Source organism: Manis pentadactyla, chromosome 13 (genome assembly GCF_030020395.1).
Source record: "Manis pentadactyla isolate mManPen7 chromosome 13, mManPen7.hap1, whole genome shotgun sequence".
Taxonomy (NCBI): Eukaryota; Metazoa; Chordata; class Mammalia; order Pholidota; family Manidae; genus Manis; species Manis pentadactyla.
This window is the reverse complement of record NC_080031.1, coordinates 106,287,591-106,306,405: the sequence shown is the minus strand read 5'-3', so window position 1 is coordinate 106,306,405 and position 18,815 is coordinate 106,287,591. Positions and strand designations below refer to the sequence as shown.

Here is an 18,815-nt window from a genome sequence, read left to right as displayed (position 1 = left end):
CGTCGACCTGCGGGCTGGCTGCGTGCGCCCCGCTGCAGCAGAGAGCGGCCTCGCCTCGGCCTCCTGCGCGGCGGGCCGAGCCCGGGGCTGTGACGCGGCTGGGAGGAGCCTCGCCGTCGGTGCGCCAGCCGCCTGCAGCCGCTGCAGCCGCGGCCGCGGGGACGAGCGCGCGGGCGGGAGTGGGTGAGCGCGCGGGCGCCGCCGCAGCGCCCTGCCCAGCTCCCCGCCGGCGGCCGCAGCCCCCGCCCGCCGGAGCCGCCCTGCGCGGGACCCGCACCCTCCCCCGGGCCCGGCGGCCTGCATCCCGCCCTGCCCGCTCGCCGCCGCAGCCCCGTCCGCACAGGCACCATTTTGTGGCGGCTGCCCGCGCCCCCGGGGGGAGCAGGGCTCTTCTCCTGCCGCGTGGAGCGGCTGCCGGCGAGGGGAACCTGTTGGGCACCTGCCCGGCCGCCGGTGAGCGCCTCCCGGGCGGCGGGCGGGAGCGGACCCCGGGTCGCGGCGCGGCGGAGGCGGGCGCAGCATCCTCGCCGGGAGCCGGAGCGGGGCGAGCGCCCCGCGGCCTCGCGGAGCCCGAGCGGAGGCGGCGGCCGCGCCAGCGCCGGGTTTTTATTTTTCTTCTCCCCGCCTCCCCGTCTCCTCCCCAGGCGCGGACCATGGTGCAGCCCCGCCGGCTCCCCCGCGCGCCTCTCCCGTGAGCCTGGCTGCGGGGAGGGATCATGGATACTTGTCTGCCTGCTTCTGGTTCCCACGCAAGTAAGCCTGCCGTCAATGGAGGAGGACATTGATACCCGCAAAATCAACAACAGTTTCCTGCGCGACCACAGCTATGCGACCGAAGGTAACGCCCGCGCCGCCGCATTCCGCCGCTGGGCCGGGCGCGAGTTGCAGGTCGCCGAGCTCGGCGCGCACTCCTCCGGGCCCCGGGGCCGGGGCTGGGGCGGGGGCTCGGCTCGTGGGGGCGGCCGCCGGGGCGCCCCACGTCCCTCCCGCGTCTTCGAGACGAGTCCCGTGCTCAGCAGCAGGTGGACCCGTCACCCACGGAGTTAAAATGGCCCTCGGGGATTAAGGCTTCTCGGGGTGGGGCTCCGGCTGGAAAAATGACCCCCTGAAGGCAGATGACCTCTCCTCCAAGATGTTTGCAGGGGTCTTGGGGAGACACGGCAGGAGGGGACCCAGAGGGCTGTGGGTCCCCCCCGTCCCTGAGCGGAATGCTGCTGTGTGTCCCCGTGGCTGCAGGGGGGCAGGTTTCATTTCCTGCCGGTTCATCTCTCCGGCCGGGTTACCTGCTCAGACAATCAAACCCGTAAAGGGCCCTTTGAGGAGGGTGAGCCCATCTCCCCGCGGAAGCGCATTAGCAGAGAAATGAGAAGGTAGCTGGGGAAACAGTGTTCCGGCCAGCGAATGAGCCTGACACGTGGGGCGAGCGAGCAATGCGATCAGTGGGGCCTTTAAAAATCACCATTATGAATTCTGCAGCAGTAGTTTCTGCTGAATCAACAGCCAGCAGAAAGCAAGAGGGTTCAGTAAGCTGAGCTTTGCCAAGAGGTGAAATTCTCTCTCTCTCTCTCTCTCTCTCTCTGCCTGAGAGCTGGTGTAGGCAGGCTGGGCAAGTCAGCAGGTGGAATCTCATTTCACCTTTTGTGTGTGAGCAGAGAGTGGAGGCATTCTTATTTTTTTTTCAAATACCAAAACTTTTGCATTTTTGCTTTCATTTCTACCTGTAGGCCTTTATCCTTAACCGCTCATATAAAGTGCTGCATTATCACACTGTAATATCCATGGGAGAAAAATGTGTGTGAAAGTACTTTAGGAAGATGTAGCAAGGTATGTGAATTTAACATTATGCTTATCATTATTGAGTGCTAAAATTTCTATCATGAATCCAATTCAGACTCCTCGAGAAATTAATGGGGAGGGGAGGTAAGGAGTTCAAGCTCTGAAAGAAAGAAAAAGGCACACAATTTGGAGTAAAGGTGACATCTTCCATAAACCTCTTGGAAGTTTTAGATGGTAAGAATACCCAGCACTATTGAAAATACACTCTCTGTTCATCGTGGTTATTGGAGAGTGTCAGGTCTAATGTGTCTGTGGTGCTGGACAGATCATCACAGACCTGGATGACTGACCTTCCAGAGCTTGGAGATGGCTTTTCAGGTGTCCAGCCTCTCCCTTCCGCATACCAAGCACCGCACCTGCACTTGCTGTTTCTTTTTATTTGCATGAGGACAAGACGCTCTTCCTCAGCTGTAGTGCGTCGTCACTGAATCTGTTACCAGGGAGAACAGGATTAGCTCTGTGTCCCAGCACGGCATACGAGGGAGAACTTGGCCTTGGGTCTACTGGCTTTTCTGGGGACACTTCTCTCTGTTTGTGGCAACAAAGGAAGAGGGCTGCCTGCATGTTTTCTTCTGTATCGCACTGTGCCTCCCAGTGCAGGCAAAGGAACCTTACCGAGCTGGGAAGAGGGGCCAACCGGGCCATGTGTACAGGAGTGTCAGCCATAGAATGAAGACACGAGTTAAAATGGCATTCCTTATTGTTTTCAGGGCCTTCGACACTAAGTAATCTTTGTTCCTATTTTAAGGCATTTTTGTAAACTCTCATTCTGCGTAAAATACCTGGGTTCATAGAGTCAAAAATGAGGTATGAGTTTATAGCAAAAAACTTTCTAAAATTTGTGTAAATCAACCTCTCATCTCCCTTCCCCCCCTCCCACTCCCCTCACACGCACACACCACCCTCTGAAAACTAAACAAATCTTTATTTCTCTGATGCGTCAAGGTCTCTTTATCTGATTTCAGTGAAGGTCTGGGCAGGAAAAAAAAATGGAATTTACACAATGTAAGCAGCAGAAGTTGGGTAGAGCAGCAAATTCTCTGTGGCCTTAATGTATTCATTTTAGGGAGCATTCTCGCAATCCTGACGGCCAGAGGCCGAAGAGTCCCTCCGGCCTCTTATGATGAATACCTTAGAAGGGCTAGTATGTCTTGAAAGAGGGTCAGATCAAAATATTCTTTAAAATCCTCTTCACTGGGGGCTTGCCCCCCAAATTCTCTTCCCCTTTATTAACTTACACCCACTTTCTGGGGAATTAGTTTCTAGGTCTTTCTAGAGGCTTTTTTTTTTTTTTTTGTCTCCTTTGATGATATTTCTGTGTTTTCCTACCTGCCCAGGTGTGTCAGATTCTTTTTTTCTCCAAAATCTTCTTTGCATTTATCTCTACATTTTTCTTGCCGTTGCTCGGATCATTCCACACTGCAGTATTCTATTTAAAGCTGAAAGGTTTTTGCTGTGTAGCTAGTGTGAAGCACTCCAGGCTCAATCTGCATTGTAAACGGTAGCTGCAGGCAAGCTTGTTGGCTAAGAGCGATGCAAATGCTCAGGGATGCTGTTACCCAACCTCTCCTCTTTTCTCCCTGCCTCCCTCCCTTTCTTTCTGGGAAAGAAAAAGAACCTATGATATGCATTGATTAAACCCATTTCCTATGACTTTTAGTCTGAGCCTTAAAGGTACCACCCTTCTCTACCTTTACCTATATTTTCTCTCTAAAGGTGCCATATTTGAGCATGTTCTGTTTTCCAATAGAGGCCTTGCTGTGCTGAGCTTTTTGTATGTGGCATTGCCATGTATCTAAGCCCTGCTAAGTAGATGTTATTTCCATTTTCAAATAAGGAAACTGAGCAGGTGAGGCCCAGAGATGTTACTAATTTGCTGAGGTCACACAGTAAGGGGAAAAGCTTGTCTTAAAGTTAAGAGTGTCTGAAGCTCCTGTTCTATCACAAGGAAATTCTGTACTGCCTTATTCTCCTTCAACATTAGCCCCTGTTATGGGGAAGATCACAAAGATTTTATCTTTGTGTGTAAATTGTTCCCCATCCAAGGTAAGATTCCTTACAGGGATCCCTTGAAAGTGTATGTTTGGGGTTACATATGAAGGAAAGCATCGGTGGGGTTGGGATGACCAGAAAAATCAAGTCAACACAACGGTTTTAGTAGTGTTTTCAGATATGGACTCTGTGTTTCCTAAGCAAGGTTCATCTCTCAAATCTCTCTAATCTGTAGGTGGATTTCTGTCTGTATTTTTAGACTTGTTAGAACCACCTGAAACCCTCTCTCCATTAGAGCAATTTGAGAGCTTTCCAGATTAACCTTCCTACTCTCATGTGAAGCTACAGACAGAATAAGTATTCTTTATGGGTGGAATTTACAGGAATGACAATCTGGTTAGGAGGGGAAGTCAGAGAGCATGTTTTAAACTAGTCATTCTGTTCTCAGTTTTCTTAGCTGTAAAATGGGAATTTTACAATAGAACCCATGACTCTGGAAGAAATTATTTAATGCAGGGAAAGCACTCAAGACAATGCCTAAAACAAGCCAGACCCCAATAATGCCCTCAGTACATTACAGCTGTTATTATTATTATTTAAGCTGACTTTGCATAGCAAGGACACTGTTTTTCCTTGGATTCTGTATTGATGTGGGATGATCTTGAGGGGAAGGGCTCCTGAAGATGGAAGAGAAGTCATTAGAACCCCCTGCAGTCTCTTCTTGGCCCAGCCACTATCCAGGGACCTTGCCATGTAGTAATTTGCCTTAATGTCTTTGCTGGTTATATTCTGGCCATCTCCTCTCTTTAAAAACCCGTATGGTTTGCACATATTAAAGGAAGAACAAATTCACTGATTTCCTGTATTATTATAATATTAATATATAATTATTACATAATTATTTATTCATTCTGCTTTTAATTCCTTCAATAAATATTAATTGGCTTTCTGCAGAGGTCATCCAGCTTGCTCCAGTCCAGACAGGGTGTCTGTCCTCATCAGCTTCCAGTCTGGTGGAGAATATAGACATTAAACAAACCATTTTGCAAATAAATATATAGTTGCCAATTGTGATAAGTGATATTCAGGAAAAACATAAGGTGCCTTGAGATCATATATAAGGCTGAAAGGTGGGTCTAGTTTAGATTGGAGGACTAAAGAATAGCCTCTCAGAGGAAGTTTAAGCTGAGAACTAAAGGATAAATAAGGTATTGACAAGAATTGAAGACATGTCAGGTAGAGAAGACAATAGGTACCAGACACAGAGATATAAAATAGTGTGACAGATTCAAAGAAAGGACATTGCCTATGGCTGGAGTGTAGGAATAAGAGGAAGAGTGAGAAAATGAGACTGGAGCCTGCAGTTTACTTAGGAATGCACCAAACACATGAACGATTAGCTCAGATGAAGGGATGGATAAGTGGAGAGATGTATGATAACACAAGTGTAAAACATTAATGATAAAATCGAGGTGGTCAGTGAATGGGTATTCACTATAAATTTTGTTTTTCAACTTTGCTGTCTGAAAGTTTTCATAATAAAGTGTTACAAAAAAGAGACTGGAGAGGTAGGTATTCAGGGACTAGATCACTTTGAGCCTTGTTGGCCATAAGGAGTTTGGACTTTATCCAAAGAAGGATCGAAAGCCATGAAAGGATTTTGATCGGGGGAAATATGATCGGGTTTGTTTTTTTCAGAGCTCAGTCTGGCAGCTGTGCAGGGTGGGGTCAGAGGGCTGGTAGGAGGTGAATAGGAGTGAAAGCAGCTAGATAATCAGGAGGCCACCAGGCTGTACTCCAGGTTGGCAGCGGCAATAGAGATGGAAAGAATTAGATGGATTTAGTACAGAGCAGAAGAAGAATGGATAGGGTTTGCTTTGTGTGATAGATCAGGTGGAGCTAAAGGAGACGGAGATGGGGTCCAGGGTGACTCCCAGGCGTCAGCTGTGAGAATGGGTGCCAAATAGGGCTTCCCGCGGCAACTGGGAACAAGACTGTGGAAATTGACTAGCTTGAGGATCATGTGAGACATCTAGTCTGACAGTGAGAAACTCCCAGGTAACCAGGTGGGTATCTGGGTCTGAAGCCCAGAAGAAAGGCCTGGACCAGATATAATTTGGGATGTCACCCACATGTTCAAGGTATTTAAAAGCATGTGAACAGGTGAGATGCCTAGAAGAGGAACACCCCAGGACAGAGTTTGAGCCAATGAGTGAAAAATTAACAAGGAAATGGATCTTGGCTTAGTATAAAGAAATTGTGACACAAAGTACCTCACGGTGGAATGCCCCGTTGCAAACATAATCACCCACACACACAGTTATCCATGTAATGCTGTATTGCCATTTCTCAGCAATGTGAGAAAATATGAAGAGTCCAGTCTTGGATGCCTTGATTTAGAGGGTCTGCAAACCTGAGCTCTGTGTGATCTGTGAAATGTTTTAGCTTCCTAGTGACACAAGAATAAAAGTGAGAAAGTAAAGGTCTCTGCTTTCCCAGCCCCCGCATCCTTCACACACTCAAGAAAGAGGAACGCTATGATGAATAAAACTGGAAGGTACATGGAAATGGCTTTTGATAGGAAGGTGCAGGAGGCATTGGAAAAATAAAAGGAGGTGATGTCATATGATGGAGAGCTGCCTTGTAGTCCTTTAAGTTGCTTTGATATTTGTATGCAAATGCCAGATCAGAATAGTATTTCCCATGCATATGTATGAATGTTTGAGTTCTCTGCTGTTCTTGGAAAAATCTGAAATAGAGGGTAGGGAGAAGCTGCCTTATACCATTGTAAATGACCTTTCCAGGGATGGGAAATGTTCTGCTACTAAACATAATAACCAGAGTGCATTGAAAATCACTAGCAAGTATTCATTATTAGCATCCAGGTCCCCAGGGCAATCCCAGGCCCTTTTTGAGGGCTGGTCAGAAACGTACCGATGAACCTGGGGTGAATAATATTAGGCCAGTCCTGTCAAAATATTGGTAATGCTCAATGAAAAGAGCACAGATGTAGACTGACATTCCTAGACCCTGGCATTTGCATTTACGAAGAAGCTAAGGATCCAATTTATACACTTAGCTGGGGGAAGAGAACTCAGTTTTCTTGAGCACAGGCTGTATCCCAGGCATTTTCCTTGGCGTTTCGCATATGTATACTCAGCCTCCTTCGTCAATCACAGGAGAATGGCTGCATTTGCCCCATTTGTCAGAATAAGAAACTTTGAGCCTTGGCAAAGCACAGAAACTCGTGTAAGTGGCAGCAGACGATCGGAATCCATGACTGCCGGGATTTGAGGCATGTGCCCACCCCTGCTGCTTCTGGTCAGGATTTTAGGGGGAAAATGCATGTCCGAGTTCTACTTCCGCATCCCTCCCCATGGGGCCCATGCAGTGCTACCCCGCCGGTGCGTTCCCTCATTTCCCAGGGCGGCAGTGCATGTCTTTGGGCCTGCCTATCATCCCAGGGGGAGAGAGCCGAATTCCCCCAACCAGTGCCAGAATCCTTAGCTGACTCCTATTGATTCATTTCACTCTATAAGGAAAGAAGTCAAACATTTATGGAGTCAAGCAGTCAAAATGCAAGAATTAGCTGGGTTCTTAACAGTTTCTCCATGTCCTTCACCCCTAGCCCAGGACATTAACAATGTAGCTCCCAGGCTGTGCTGAGAGGGTCCTGCCAGGCCATCTAGGCACCCTTGCTCCAGAGCTGATGACAACTCACATAGCTGTGCAGAGCAGGGCAGAAGGAGTGGGGCAGAGGCAGCCAGTGGCAGCCGACGTCCTTTTCCATGTGCATGGAAGGTATCTGAGGCCTCTTTGTGGCCAGAGCAGCTCTTCAGTGCTGCTTCCCTCCCCCCCAGTTAATAAGATGAATTTTCTTTCACCAAACTTGTCACTTTTACCACCAAACTTCCCTCTTTTGCCTGCCCAGTGGAACTCTAGAAGCAGGCTGAAAATCAGCTCTGACGTAACAGACCAGTTCTGACACAGTTACCCCATTGGAAGCACAGATTCTTTTACAAGACTCCCAGGAGCCGGGTCTTAAATAATCCAGGAACTTTGAATCATTATACTTCAGCTTCGCCTTAGAAATAGTCGGGAGCATTGATAGATATGCAAGCATGAAACCCATTGAACAGGAATTTCTAATTAATTGGTTCTTTGGAGAAAGGGTCATGGGGGTAATGGAAAGGGATGGTGTGGGGAGGGGGAGGTCAGACTCTCGGATCCATGGTTAGAAGAAAGAGACCTGATTACTCAAATCAACTGTAAAGAAATGGAGAAAATTCTGTATGTAAGGGGCCAAAAGATGCGAGGAGTCTAAGGGTCTGGAGGGGCCCTGTGGGGCGGCATTCTAACCTGAGGATCATGTGACCTCCTAGGAGCGTGCCCGAGAGGACCTGACCCGTGAGAGGATGCGCTTGGGGTGTACTGGGCTCAACACTGGGGTGCTCCCGGCCAGCCTCCCCCACGCTGCATTGCTGATTCCACCTCTCTGACTCTATTAAGTGATGGACCTGAAATAGTCACAGAACGAGAGGCTGCCTTCTCCACCTCATGTACGGGGCTCGTCTCTGTGACCCTCAGCAGATGCACAAGGGTGCAGAGAGTGGAAAGTTGCAAGGGCTCTTATGGAGAATGTTGCAGCAAAGTGCTTAGCACTCCCAGGTGGCCTGAAAGACAAAACTCAAGATTCCTCAGTTTGAGTCAGAAACCAAGTGTCACCGGGAAGTGTTTTACCAAAGAGGAGAGCTAGGCAAGACACTTGGGCGATACCATTGCTCATGTAACTTCGCAGAAGTCAGCTTGGGGCCAGGGACCCCCACGTGAGGCTGTCTATTCATTCACAATGGCTGTATTGTTGTTATTCATATTCTTCTATGCCTTGGTGTCTTTATTTTTAAGTCAGATAATACATAAATGCCTTCTTACTTGAAAGGATTCAAGCATTGTAGAAGTAGATAAAGCAAAGCATGAATTCCCCTCCAACCCCCCCCTCCACTTCCCTTCTTAGTTACCATCATTAATAGTTGGATGTGCTTCCCTATAGCCACCGTGTATGCTTTTCCATACATGTAAGTGTACACGGACAGGTACCCACGGGGGAGGCATTGTTCGTTTGCATCACTGAGTACACAGTGCTTGTTTTATTTGCACTTCGTCTTCTCTCTGTATGATGTATCTGGAAGCTCTTCCCATGTCAGGACACCTATGTCTGCCTTGTTCTTCTCAATGGCTGCTCAGTGCCCCGTGGTGTGACTGTACCATAATTTGTTTAGTGTCTCCCTTGTGGATGGATGGAAAATTGTTTCCAGCTTTGTGTATTACCTAAGACACTGCTGCGATTATTCATGTGTATATGTTTCTATTCAAATGTTCTCCTTCCTGATTTTATCTCGTTGCTTCCCATTTCTTAGTAAAATGGTAAGAAGGAACCTCTGATCCTTCATTTATTCTCTGAGAAACCTTAGATAAGTCATTTAACCTCATCAACTTCAATTTCCTCAAGTAGAAGATGGGACTACCTGGCGTACTTATTTGTATGTGCGCCGTGCTGTATATTCTGAAGCCATTGAGGGTTTGAGTGTTAATAAGGAATGCCGATTGCTTGCAGTTGTGGAGGGCTTGCTCTGTGCCAGGAACAAACTTTGAGCTTTAAAGGATTTTTCTTGTTTAATCCTCACAACTCCATAGGCTGATATTGTCCTTATACCCGTTTAAGTTAAAAGTTGGAGCAGAATGAGATTATTACCTGGCCAGGTCACCCAACAGTAAGTGGCAGAACAGAAGTCACTTCCAGGTCTGACAATGTAGAATGTGGACATGCCTGTTTAAACCAAAATGACTTTGATGCAGAGAAAAGAGTACTCATTTTTATAAAGAAATACTCTTTTGAATCAATACCAATACAAAGCGTCCAATTTTTATCAAGAATTTAAAAATGATCAGAGGGAAAACTGGAAGGCAGTGCGATGTCATAAGTGGTGATGTGGAATGCACACTGCGGGGGTGTTTGTCCCTGACCTGCCACCATGATTAGTCACTTGTAGTCTGTGGGCTTCGGTTTCCTAATCTACTAAAATGAGGTTGGAGGTGGGGAGGGGAAGCCTGCTCTCTGAAGACTGCTCTGGCTGGAGGTGTCCGGGGTGCGCCATCTGGGTCCGTCTGGGTCTCTGCTATGTCCTGACAGTGTGCTCATGGGTGAGTCTGGGCAACAAAGGTCGAAGCCGTAAGTGGGGACAGGGCTGCAGACCTTAGCTTACATCCTGAGGCTTCCGAGCATCCTTCTGGGAAGAAGGCCCTGGTGCAGCCACGAGGCGGAGCCAGGAAGAGAAGCATCTCTTTGCCAAAAGCTCCTGCAGATGGCGGAGCCGGTCTGTCTGGGAGGCCCGTGACTTTGAGAGGAGCCATTTGGCAAAGTCGTTGGCAGGAGCTGCCTTGCAGCGTGAATGCTGGAGACGGTCCTGGGCTGGAGTGAATCGGGGATGCGGCAAAGGCGGCTGGGGGAACGAGTAGCCATCTGGGGAGCAGGGCGCTGCTCATCTTGCTGCACTGACAGGCGGGAGAGGCTGCGCTCTCAGTGACACGAGCTGACGGGTGCCAGAGAATTCCTGCGCCGCTACTACTGACTCCACGGAGGGAGGCAGGAACCCCATGTGGGCCTGGTCCTCTCAGAAATCAGGAAGGCCCCGATGGCTGCCACTATTATAAAGTAGGAAAGAAAATTCATGAATTCAGAATTTATTTATTTATTTGTTTATTGCCAGCTGCTATGCCAGTTGTGCTAGAGGGTATGGTGAAGTATAAGCTCTTTTTCTCAATCATCCTTCCATCTATGTGGGCAGATGACACTCTTAACCACGTACGGCAGGCTGTGTGGGTCTCCACTGCGTTTGCCTCGTCTTATCACCAGGTGGCTGAGGTGGTGGAACCCGAGCCTGCCTGGACCTACACCCACTTCCAACAGCACTAATTTGGTGGACTTGGACGGGTCACTCCATCTCTCTGCTTATTTTCTTACCTGTAAAGAATGGCAGGGGATGAGAGAACACGCCGCCCTGCGACTATGGTATTGTTCGCCTGGGAGAATTAAATACAAAAGAATCCCTCTCTTACTGTATGCGTTTAGGACTCATAATCATGGTAAATTGGAAAAGTTAAGGCTGAAAAATTGTAAAAAATGATATACATATTTTAAACAGCATTGCCTAACTTTGATGAAGAGCCTGTTGAAGAATCAAGGCTTAATCTTTGACGATGAGCCTGCAATTAGGGATTATATTTCTCTAGGAGAGACCACACCCCAAATGACAAAGACCACGTTTGAGTTTGGTTTCCTTGAGGTTGAGTGGGAGTATAGATGCCTGAGAAGGAATCTTACTACAGATCCTTCTAGATTTTTAAGATCGTTGCCAATCTTTTATGTCTCCCATATTTAATCTGACAATTCTTTGTCATCTTTTGGAAACACTTGATTTAGTTTTTTCATGAAATAATCATTCCCTTTCTTTTCACATCATTCTTTTCATCACCCTATGATATTTAATTAAATCACAGGAATAGCTGGCATTGAGAGATTTGGGAACAAACACGGCTGACTCTCAGTAAACAGGCAGCTCAGCCTGACGCAAGAGGTGCCTGTGTGCCAGAGATAAAGCTGCTAAACTAGCTGTGAGTGCAGAGCATGCTGTAGGCCCATTTTACAGAGGGAAGTGAAGGCATTTTTTAATCCAATGAGTCAGCTTCTTAAAAGTCTGTTAAAAGAGTTTCTGTTGTAATTATGATGATGGAGAAAAACCACGATATACTGAGTGCCTGCCATGTACCAGGAATCGAGGTGAGTAGTCTCTCTCTACTATATGAGGTGTGTATTATATACTACATTGCTGTGTTTATGTATGATATATACATGCGTGTGTGGGTATGTATGTATCTGTATCATTTAATCCCCACAACAACCTGAGTTATGTACGGATAAAGCTGAATTAGGTGAGACTTCTAGGTCTTAGCCACCATGGTCCAATATCTGTCTTCTAGCACAGTGCCTGGCAAACAGCGCTCATTAAATGTTTATTAAGGAAATGAAGGAATGACATCTATTTCAGTGATGACAAAACTGAGGCCTAGAGATCTGTGTAATCTGCCCAGTATCAGCAGATGAGGCCTTGAAGGCAGGCATGTCTAACAAAAGAAGTATGTTCTTAAGAACATATTAGGTATATTACAATAATTTCTTCCTTACAAAGTGCTTGGACATATACTTTGGATCCCCTATTGCTCTAAGAATAACTTTCTAATAGAGTAAAAATTCGATGTATTTTCACTTTATACAAGTATGTAGATGTTCCAAAACAGCAGTTGCTAAAGTCCTGTAAAGGGCCAAGTGGTAAATATTTTAGGCTGTGCTGACCACACAGTCTATGTTCCAGCTGCTTACCTCTGTCACTGTAACATGCGGCTGTGGCTGTATTCTAGCAAAACTCTCTATAAAATCAAGCGGTGGCCCACGGGCAGTAGTTCGCTGGCTCCTATTCTAAAAAAGGGCTTGGAACCCAATAGAAGTCAAAAACTGTTGATCTTCCAGGTGAGTTGTTGCAGTAATAATTGCCAGAGGGAAGCTTACCTGACTGAGAATGGCTGGTGGGAAAGGGGGATCCCGGTGCGTCTGACGGTGAAGGGGCGCGGCGAGGCTTTCCGCATGGAGGATGCGTCTCGTGTGGTGCTAGGACGCAAAGCAAGCATGGAAAATGGTATGTTTTTGAGCAAATGAGCTAGAGACTAGAGACGTAACAGACTCCCGCGCACTAGAATCCCCACACGTAACCGTACCTCTTCTAAGTAGCGTCTCCCCGATCATTCACTCAGTAGTTATTTAAAAAATATTTACTATATATACTAGGTACAATGCTAAAAACAAAACCAACCAGGTATACAATTTTAAAAAAATACAGATACAGACCCTATTCTCATGGAGCTTGCATTCTGTTGGGAAGATATACATTAACTAAACACAGACATAAGAATATGAATATAAATCTTATTAAATAGCCGTGTAGGAAGAGAAAAGAGGCTCTGAAGGAAAAAAATATATGCTCACTGGTGAAAACTTGGCATATAAGAAGAGTGTAAAAAAAGAAAATCCAACTTACCTCTCTAGCTTCAGGCATTATCATTATAAACACTTCTTGATACATTTTCAGTGGATGAATGCTGGAATCATATGCAAAACAGTATCCTATCTATTGTTGTTTTGTTTTAGTCCCAAACACGGTGCTGTGAGCCTGGTGCTGTAACGTCCTACGGGTAAACCGTAATTTTGCCTGTCTCCTAATACTGGAGGTTTAGACTATTTCCAATATTTTGTTATAATAATTGTGTGATAAATAATTGCATGAACCTAAGTCATCTCTCTGGTTATTTTCTTAGAATAAGTTTCTGAAGTCAAGGCTGCTGGGTTAAAGGGTATAAGCAATGAAGTATCTAGATAATATTAATAAATTGCGTCCTACAAATGTGCCAAGGAACACCCTGCAGCTGCCGTGGCCTTTTCCCACCTGTGTTTGGTCTGTACTCTGCCTCCACCTCACGTGGTCATAGATTTTCAGTTTAAGCTCATGCCAGGGTGTTGAAGTTCCTCAACTTATAGGTGGTGAAGGTCAGAAAAAAAATTCATGACGCTATAAACATTGAACTTGACTTTGGTCCTGTGGGCCCTGGTCTTCCCCAAAGCCCCAGGTACGTGTCACTCCTGAGAGGGAGGCAAGCTCCGCGCTCCGCTTCTGCCATGAAATGAATGGGTGAGCAGCTTGTTCTCCGAGATTCAGTTGTCCACCTATATTAAATAAAATGACTTTCACAGTTCCAGGGCATCGGTTGTAGATAAGCATTTGGAACCTGATGACCCAGGAATGTTAATTTTCCTCCAACTGGTGTGTAGGTAACTTCAAAGACTGATTGACCCAGTGTACTAACCATGATGGCTGTTTAATGAGCTAGCTTCTCGTGGGGTCGGATTTGACATCTCCGAAAGCTGTGTAACTCCTTAGGGTTAACACTGTGTGTGAATGAGTGGGGTTTGAACCCAGGTAACTCTGAGAAAACTAGACTCTATCATTAGCTTAAGAAGACTTTCAAACACCTCTGGTTTTCCTCCAAAATTGGGAGTATGATTTGATGGAACTGAGAAATATAATCTTACAAACTACCACTGGGATTATATTTCTAGTGAGTGGTTTTCAGTCTGTTGCCTGTCTGCATTTCAGCAGTCTTTGGGGATTACAGTTGGGAGTCAATTTGTAGGTCTCAATTCATTCAGCTTGTGTATTTGAGACACTTTTCTTCCTCTGAAGTGTCTTTAGGTATTGAAGTGAGAATACTAAATTCTTGAAGGCTTTTTTAAATTTAAAATATGCATGAAGTATTAAAAAATGATGCACGGGTTGTGACCTAAGTTTTCAGTAAATAAAATTTAAAGGATGCCTGCATGGATGGGTTGGTGGATGTCTGAACCACTAGTTGAATGTATAACATTTGTGGTGGCTAATAGGAGATCTGATTGCTTCCTCACGGGACTAAAGGTATTAAAGCAGCTTCCAGACATATCAAGTTTCAACAATGATTTGGGATTGTAATATTAAAATCTACCTCTCATCTCCTTTCTCTTCTGTCTAGGAGGCAGCACAGGTGGGATGGGGTGAGGGTACTTATTAGGGCAGTGCAGATCTGAGGGACGTGCTTCCAGGAATTCATCACGGCGCTGGTTTAAACGGAGAAGATATGACAGAGGGGACTAGAGCTGCCTTGGAACCCTGGGCTCCCAGAAGATTCTGGGACACTTCAGTGGCTACCAACAGACATCTTGTGCAGTGACTGATGTCTAACCCCACTCCAGTTCTGTAGGATTAGCCTGGGTGAAACGAACATACTATGTCGTGGAAGTCAGAGCCCCCTGGTCACTTCATGGGACACAGAGGAACACGTTTTGGTGTCGTTTCATTTGGGAACAAGGTATATTTCCCTATAGGACCTTTGACCTCTTGCAGGGTTAGAGACCAAAAACTTGCCAAGGTCTCCCCGGACCTGAGGACCCGTGTGCCGTGGTGGAAAATGCAGAAGCAGTCTGGTTGTCATGCTGTGCTCCTGTTGCCACCCTGCTTGCTTAGGCCCCAAGCTTCCTCGGCACAATTTGAGATGGAAATTTTCTGATCAGAACTTTTCTTATAAGTCTTAGAAAATTGGATTTGAGCCTGTTGTGTAAGCCAGGTTTTTTTTCTTTTTCTGGCTCCTTGACAAGCAGGTTGCCTTTGAGTCACTCACATGGGTGGCCTTGATGTAGACACTGGCACATGCTCAAGAGACAAAAAAAACATCTTCCTACTTATGTTTGACCCTTTAAGGAGATTATTCTGTTCACCTTTTCTCCTGTGCTAGTAAACCTCGTGGTCTCCTGCTTGTCCCCTGGCCTCCCTAAGTCTCTCCTGACTGGGCATCAGACCGACCAGGTGGCTGGCGCTGAGTCCTCACTGCCGCAGGCCATTTCTTCTTCCCTGCTTCTCTGTGTACCGTTTCCCCTTCTCCGGTACCTACGTACTCCGCCACAAATCCACATTTTCCCATGAAGTGTTTCCCAAATCCCCCAGGTTCTTTAATCATAACAACAACCCTGTGATGTACAGGTATTCGTCCCATTTCGTGAATATGTGAACTGAGGCCTAGGGTCAGAGAGGCTGCCAGAAAGAGGCAGACCAGCATGTTGTCCCCCCAACTGGAAAGAAACTCCCAGAAGGTCATCTTCACATCTTTAGTTTATCCTACAGAGGACAGGTCAGTGCTTGGCACACAGGTGCTTAGTAAATGGTTTTTGAACTTGGGTTGAGTTTGAGAATAGATCGATAATGTCTCTGTAGTTAGGACAGCAGAGAGTTACATCTTCTTTACTTGGGAGTTTAAACTTGTAACTCCCTCTGACCTTGTTGAAGCCAGGTTCTCCTGCCCCCACGGAAGTGTAAAGATATAGGGGAGATGTCAAAAGATGTGCTTACATGATTTTTGCAATCACTTAGTAATTGTACTGGCTAATTAAGAGCATAGCCTATTGTTTATTCTCTAACCCATTTTTTTTTGTTTGTGTTTATTCTTTTGTTCTTTAACCATTCAGCAACCGTTGATTGAACAACTGAAACTTCATTCATGACAATATGAATTGTATATGATACTATCAGGATGAAAAAATATGTAAAGGTTATTAACATTGGTTATGAGAGGAAGGGGAGAAGTAGGCATACACACCCAAAAAAACCCTATAAAAACATTCGAGGGAGCTGCATGCATGATCGAAGTATGCATAGTACGATTCCCCTTAGATAAATTTCTGGTGTGTACATACAGAATTCGATGGAAAGAATGACTACCAAAATATTATTGATGGTTATCTCAGACCAATGGAATTTTAAGTAATTTTTCCTATAATATATGATAGATTTAAATAAGCATATATATTATTTATATAATAAAAGCAATAAAACTGTCATTATGGTGAAAAATAATTCCAGGAGTATCTCCCATGGGCAAAGAACAAATCTCTGAATATCAATATACCAAATACTCACCCGAGGTCTTCCTTTTACTTTAAAGTCACATTAATAATTCCTCAAATGAAAATCAGTTTGAATCCTGGAAGAGTAGTGGTAAGTGGACATTAGTAACAATAGCAAGAATCCCATTCAAGCGTTCATACCTGTGGCAAAGGGCTTTGGCCACGAGCTTGGCCCTTGGGTTCCGAGCCCCGGTGGCCCCATGTCATGGCTAAAGCAGTAAAGGGGAGAAAATATCTTTTTTCTCAGCCAGTCATCTCACAGGGAGCTGGGATAGGGTCTGGGTGGAAATCAACTGCAATGATGCAAAACCATCTAAGAATAAATGTCCAGGAGCCCGCAGGTCAAGGCCAGCCCCCCTGCACCCGAAAGACCTCACAATCTGTGTTTATTGACAAGGTAGTTTTAATTACCTTGAAGGAATTTCTGGCATGTTTTGTCAAAGCCCGTCTTAAAATGATAGTCACTGGGTTACTGACAATGAGATCCTCTGGAGGGGTCTGCATATGGGGGCGGCTGGTCAAGTTGCATGGCAACGCAGTGTTTATTGGTGACATAGCAAAGCTGTGTTTTATACCAGAGAAGTGTAGGCAGGAAAACAGAACCGTCCACTCATGAGATGCTCTCGGCTTTGGAAAGTGCGGCCTGTTTTATGTCTGAGAAGCCTCGGTGTCATTCTCAGTCACTGATCACGATCTCAGCAGCCTCTGTGCCCTCGGCTGCCAGGATCCTGAAAGGCAGCTTTGTAAGATGGTCTAGAGCCAGATTTTAGGTGATTAATGAAGCAATCAGCTTTACAGTCCCACAGCTAGTGAAAAAAATGATACGCCTTTCCAAACACAGGTCCAAGGACAATACAGATTTGACAATCTTAATTTACTTTTTACCTGTTTGTGTTGACCTACAAAATATTTGAAGAAAGGAACTCTACTAGGAACAGTAGCGTGATGGTGTCACATCACAAAGCTATTTTAATCTGTCAGATAAATTGAGGGGAAACCATAGTCTAAGATAAAAACAAAGGTATCAAAGAAACTGTTCCCTTGGTTTTTACCTTTTTGCTCTTGAATGTCTTGGTTAAATCCTCCCAATAAGATATAAAAACTAGCAATAGTACTAAATAGTATTTTTTATTCCTCTCCCCAAGTTTATTTAACTGAAGATGGAATGTTTTTTCTTCTCCCTGCATAAAAATGCCCTCCACCCCATTCCCTTTCACTGCTGTCCCGATTAATCTACACATAGGCTAAATTCTCCTCTCTAAAGTGGATGTGCAAGGAGAATAACTTGGCACCTTGCAATCAGAGTGGGAACCCAAAGGCGTCTTTAGCAGAGTATATTGAACCCCACTTTGTTGACTACCAAGAATGTCTGTGTCTTGGTAGCTGCATAGTGGTTTGGTGATAATCCTTTCGCTTACACTTCCAGGTTTCTCATGCTATTTCATCGCGACCTACAGTGATTTCTGAGGATTTCCTAAGCTTACAGGGAAGTAAGACCACTGGAAATGAACCCCTCTTAGTCAGCAAAACAATTAAGCACGTAGTCCCACGGATGTCTTTGCTATAGTTTTAGACAATCCCCCTTCCTCTTGTCTTTTAAATTAGTCTGTCAGTAAACCAACTCGGCTAACCAGGTGGATATGTTAGGGCCAAACTTTAGGCAAGGAAGGAATTACATAGAACAGTAATGCCATCATATACTTATGAAGGGGTTTTATAATTCTGCAAATTATTTCACAGTTCGTATCTTCTTTGCTCAAAAAATTCAGGGAACAAGTTTGATTTCTTCTTTTCCTCAATAAGAAAACTGAGATCCAATGCAGTTCATCAATTTTCCCACAATCATGTGGCTGGTTTGTGGTGGAGACGAGACTGAGGTCAAAGATTCTGGTTTCTAGAACAGAGTGATACTTGACTCTCCCATGCCTGAATAGTAAATAAGTCAACTTTCACTGAACTCCCAAGTGAAATCTCATAGTCTTGGGAAGAAGTGTCCATCTCTGCTGACTCTCCCTACGAGATGTGGGCCACTTACATCCACAGCACAAGGCTCTTTGCACAGAGAGCTCAGCGTGCTGTCGCCCGCTGATGGTCGGGCTGGGGTCTGGGGCCTGTCTCGTTCCTCGGGGCGTCCGCTGTTCCTGTTGCCATTCCCGGCCAGTGGGACAAGCCCCAGAGAGCTGGGGTCCAGTGACTATAACGATGGAGAAAAGCCAGTGGACTTCGTTCTATTTCACCACTGTGTACTATAGCCAAATATCTGACTCACAAATACCTGCCCTTCGGAGCAAGTAAGAAAATTGTGAAGAAAGACAATGGATCGATCATCACCAACACCGTGTTTATCCCTGGAAACGTAACATAAGGGCAGTGAAGCTACATTTACTGAATG

At 45.7% G+C, this 18,815-nt stretch overlaps 1 protein-coding gene across 3 annotated transcripts in view; it reads left to right on the top strand.

Annotated features, from left to right (window-relative positions):
• PPP2R2B (protein phosphatase 2 regulatory subunit Bbeta) overlaps positions 1-18,815 on the top strand; it is a 401,044-nt gene that overhangs the window by 155,474 nt on the left and 226,755 nt on the right. The window contains exons 1-2 of one of the 3 annotated variants that reach the window (XM_036894693.2): positions 309-453; positions 645-838. The exons of the other annotated variants lie outside the window; for them this stretch is intronic. Of the exons in view, the coding sequence (XP_036750588.1) occupies positions 769-838 (70 nt within the window). The 5' untranslated portion in view covers positions 309-453; positions 645-768. Of the gene's footprint in view, positions 1-308; positions 454-644; positions 839-18,815 lie in introns of those variants that run through there. 3 annotated transcript variants of the gene reach the window in all.